Raw genomic sequence first — 5000 nt, forward strand, 5'->3', positions numbered from 1 at the left:
ATGTTGTTGAAATCATAAGGCCTTTTGGTATTCTAGATGGAATCTAAACTTTGAAGTAGATGTGACACTCGAAGCGTGGTGTGTTGTGCAGGAGCTCATTTGACTATATACAAAGACAGTAACGAAAGGATTTGCCTAGTGGTCATTGCCACAATTTTAGAACTTTCAATGTCTAGAGACAAAAAGAATAAGGCGTACCGAAATGTTTCTTTAAAAAGTTTAGAGAAAAAGCACTTCATACAACGCCATATACTTTCACCTTGTTAGTATTTTCCTTTAAGGTGCACAAAACTATTCACAAGGGTTAAAATTTTGTATAGTGAATTAAATGAAATTCAAAAAGGCCAGAAACGCGTTCCTTTTAACTTTGTTTGCGTCGAATCGGGGATAGTTTTCTTTTTTTATTCATCAATAAGTTCTCATTGTCGCTAAATGATGAGATGAACTGGGGATGCAATACTGAGATGAGGCAAATATCAGGAGTTGAAAGCGATTGCTTACCGTTGCTTACCACCCCCCCCCCCCCCCCCCAACCCTTTCCCTGAGATAACCTTCGGGCAGCGGCTTTCTGACATGAGTAGTATTCCCCAAAAAAGAAAACAACACATGTCAGTTAAGATGACTGAACACAGTTCTCAAGGACTTATACTTTCATTTCTGCATAGCTAATATATGCAATTGTTTCCTGGAACTCAAACTATTTACTGATACCACGAAGGTTTCTATTTTTGACAGTCTATGTGCTCTGAAGGCAGTTACCATGGTAACGCATCCAGATTAAGATGCTTGCTTCTCATTTATGAAAAATCCACTCACTACTTTTTTTAGGCATTTGCTTACCTAAAGTAATAGAAATAATACCTGTTATCAGGGAATTTCAACAGACGGATTTTTCAGAATTTGCTGATAGACGTTTTTTAGTTTTCCCAAATTTTTGTCTGTTAAATTTCTGATTTGTTTAAATAGACGACTCATTTAATTTGTAGTTGGAACTATTTTAATTCCAAATTTGTGCAAAATTTAATGACAGATTTGCGAGAAGTGTGGTAAAACTGCCAGCAGCTGTTGGTCTCAAATTTTGAGTGAATGAGCAGGAGCAGCATTTTGCTGGATTAGGCCCAAGAAAATATTCCAAATGGTTTTCGAATCACGTCAGTTTTTAGGGTTTGGTTTTCGTCCCTTCGACTAATCTTCGACTGTCTCCTTTTGCTGCTGAGCAGGATCAGGCTTAGGACTTCCAAAATATTGGTCTGATTTTGGCTGGATTGAAAAGTAATTTACACTTGTTTGGCCGAAAGAAACCTCTAAGAGAGAAAATATCGCCTCATGAGCAATAAATGAGCTCTATTATTCTCAGGCGCAAATAACGAAGTGAAAATACAGAGTTATGAAAAGTCATCTTACATAAGATATTGAAGAATATTATCAGCTTAAGAGGTGTAATCTTGATATAGAACCAAATTCTCAGGACCACTTAACAAAGAAATTCATGGTACTAGTTAGGAGAATAACGTTTCGATCGTGGGAATGAAATAGTCAAGCCGAATTCGACCAATGCCTGTGCTTGTGGTGAGTGCAGCATCTGAAAAGAGTTTTAAACCATACCACAAATACTTGGCAATAGTCAGCATAGCCCAAGTAAGTTAGAGTAGACCGTGTACCACCAGGCGAAACTCAACCCCACCCCCACCCACTCCTCCCTCATTCTCCCACTGATGCTGTTAAGGCGAACGTCTAATACAATAAAATAGACTAGCGAGTTACTGTTTCAAAACATCGACAACCAGCGGACAAGAGGTTCAGCTTCAGAAGAGAGGCTCCCTCCCTTCTGTCCCTTTCGGAACCCTTGTTAGGCTCCGGCGGTCGAGCTACTTGGCTTCAGCTAAAATTAAAGCCGTATACGTTGTATGTTTTTTTGGGAGCGATTTAAGTTACCACTCACAAGGTTCTCAGTCGAAAGTAAACAACTCATTTTTATACTGAGGACTTTGTGGGAAAGTAAGACTTTGTTTATTACTTAAAAAATTCCCACAGCAATCTTTACAATGAGCACTACAAGGACTCATGCTTTGTCCGTGGCTAAATTTTAGATAACAAATGATAGCTGCGGCACTGACTCGTGCAACAATTGATTTCGTTTGCAATCAGTTAAATCAATAACGTAAACGCTTGACTAACGAACTGAAGCTATGTCAGGTGAGAGCTAGTGAGCATTCCAACTGTTATATGCAGTATGTACTTTTTTCCCCCAAACACCAACACTACTAGTAGTACATTGACCGTTTTTATGCTTGAGACGCATAATTCACTTTGGACGAACTTGAACATACTTTTTCCTGTGTCTGTTAAGTTCGTCTGGTATAAAGACGGGCACAAGATGCATAATGCGTCTCGACAAAATATCCACTTTAGTACGTCTTTGAAGACGAACCAATTAATGAATGGCTAGTTCAGACGCACTATGCGTCTCAAGTGTAAAAACATTGCATCATTGCATGATGAATTAATGCCGTGAAGCACTATTACGAAGGGGACGTATCCCCGTTTCATAAATTATTTTTTCGCAAAGAGAAGCCATACGTTTTATCTCACGGCAATTATTCACTCTCTTGCCATCACAAGCATATTCCACGGATCTTTTTTTTATTGGTGCATGGTGCATGATATTGTTAAGACTGCAGCCTACTTGGTTAATTAAAGTACCACGATTACAAACCGCAACATGGCACGCCTCGGAAACTAATCAACGTGACAAAATGATTGAAGTGGGTCCTCACAGTCAATCACAAGACGGCATTTGATTGTGGCAAGTAACGCCCTCCAGCACAATGGTACATTCGACCTAGACGTCAATTAAAGATAGCTTTAGAATTCATTGAGATTTATTAGCCCTTGGCACCGAAACAGTCAACTTCTTCAAGCTTAAGGTTGGAACATCTCACCATTCCACCGAGCACCAAGATGAATCGTTTCCTTTTGTTAGCTTTGCTCATCATGTGTCTTGCAACGGTAGAGGCTTTTCCAAGAAACAGAGCTGGTGAGTTTTGTTTCCATGTCTCATTTGCACCCCTTTCTTAATTAAGGAAACTGGGATGACGTATCCTCGGGCTGCAAACTAGAGTTACCCGTTATTCCTGACGTACTACTGCACAGAATCTACGAAAAAAAACGTAGCAACTCTGAACTTGTCAACGCTTTTAAATAATTGAAAATGCTTTTCTACGGAATGTCTCTATCAGTCCTGTGTTTAAGCATCTGAAATCCTCATCTTTAAAACGATTAAATCTGCACTGAAAAACTTTCTTTGGGGGACAAAAATATCTTACTGAATTGCAACAGCAGTTGCTTAACTCAACAACACCAGTTTTCTTGATTATCAAATCTTGCAGCACTGCAACTTGAAATGAACACGATTTCGGATTTATTTGCCAGACCTGGTATATGCATTTGAGTCAACTTCACAGGATGAAAAAGCCAACCTGAAATGTATTCATGCAGTCTGATTTTTAGTTTGCGTTCACATAGTCTAAGACAAAGAAACTAAATCAGCCACAATTGCATTTTGAAGATACAAATAGTACTAATCCTTGTGCTTTTCGCCAGCTTTTCCGCGTTCACCCGACCGAAAAAAGCGCGAGACGCATAATCCAAAGTAATCTTCCTTATAAGTATTTACCACAAAACATAGAAATGGCCCTGCACGTTTTAGCCAAAAAATATGGAAATGGAACGACTTCAATGATATCCATTACTTTGTAGGGGACTTCGAGTACGTATACTCGTTTTCTGAATCGTTTGAGCTGTAACGTTGCGTTTGGGACTCAAAAAATGCTTTTTGCCAGCTTTACCGCGCTCACTCTACCAAAAAAAGCCCGCGATGCATAATCAAAAATAATTTTTCTTAAAAGCATTTACCCCCTAAACACAGAAATGACCCTACATCTTTTCCCCAAAAATATGGACATAGCACATTTTGTATAGCCATTAATTGTAGGTGGACTTTGAGTACTCTTTTTCCGAATTTTTTTAGCTGTAATGTCACGTTTAGGACTCAAGAAATTTCAAAGTGCGCCAAAATTTCATAGTTCATGATTTCCAGTGAATTATTCAATTGGGGAAGAGGGATGATGTGTGAACAAAAAAAGAAGTCAACCGTGGATCAATTTGCCAAACTTGTTCAGCCGAGGAGAGATCGGCTAGTCACGAGATGCTATTAAGGACGGTGCCTACTAATTCAAAGGTATTTTTGCGCGGTTTTATGAATATGCGGGAAACAAAATTAGCAAAAAGCTTTAAAATACAAAGCCATGTATGGCGTTGCTTTCCAAATTAAAGCTTAATTCTCTCTGAAAAATGCATGGTTACCCCCAATTTTCTTTTTGGATACCAAGAGCATTTGCTAAGTTCTGCTTTCTCCGCATATATTTAAACCGCGCAGAACTTTCCCTGCATTAGTAAGCAATACCGATAGGAAATCCGAGTATCTGAAGATGCGCAGAACGTATGCTCATTAACAATAGTAGGCACCGTCCCTAATATTCCCATTTATAAGTACTAATTTCTGAGTCTTGAGTAGTGTGCATAGGCGGTTTACACTGACGCGTCGCTTTCGATGCGCTTACACTTTTCGTTTACACGGCGCCGGTCGAGTTTGTTATTGAAACCAGGTTGTTTTGAAAACGCTGACGAAAGCGGAACCTTTAGAAGACGATACGATTCCAGGTGTCATGTAAACGACGAAATCGAATCGATTTGAATAAGGTTGTTGTTTTGGCGCCAAATTTCTTTGCTAGCAAAAATTTAAAATGGTAAATCTAGCTAGCAATGCCGCGATGGCATATGCCATCACTACTTGGATTTATGGTTTGCTTCTTTTCTAAATTTCTTGTGTATATCTTCCACCTCATGAGAAAAATCCTTGCCATATTATGTTCTTTTCCTCTCTGCCCTGAAACGATCCAATAAGTCGGTATATTTCAGCTGTACCGATCTCCAATCAA

At 39.1% G+C, this 5000-nt stretch overlaps 2 protein-coding genes across 2 annotated transcripts in view; both read left to right on the forward strand.

The window, feature by feature from the left end:
* LOC138007730 (protein PIF-like) overlaps window positions 1-351 on the forward strand; it is an 8140-nt gene extending 7789 nt beyond the window's left edge. The window contains exon 2 of the mRNA XM_068854791.1: window positions 1-351. This exon is cut by the window's left edge and continues 1207 nt beyond it. Coding sequence (XP_068710892.1) covers window positions 1-10 — 10 coding nt within the window. The 3' untranslated portion in view covers window positions 11-351.
* A 2504-nt stretch (window positions 352-2855) lies between these two features.
* LOC138005931 (origin recognition complex subunit 1-like) overlaps window positions 2856-5000 on the forward strand; it is a 5160-nt gene continuing 3015 nt past the window's right edge. Inside the window, exon 1 of the mRNA XM_068852104.1 lies at window positions 2856-3037. Within this exon, the coding sequence (XP_068708205.1) occupies window positions 2962-3037 (76 nt within the window). The 5' untranslated portion in view covers window positions 2856-2961. The remainder of the gene's footprint in view (window positions 3038-5000) is intronic.

The sequence above is a fragment of the Montipora foliosa genome, chromosome 6, assembly GCF_036669935.1.
Source record: "Montipora foliosa isolate CH-2021 chromosome 6, ASM3666993v2, whole genome shotgun sequence".
NCBI classification, from domain to species: Eukaryota; Metazoa; Cnidaria; class Anthozoa; order Scleractinia; family Acroporidae; genus Montipora; species Montipora foliosa.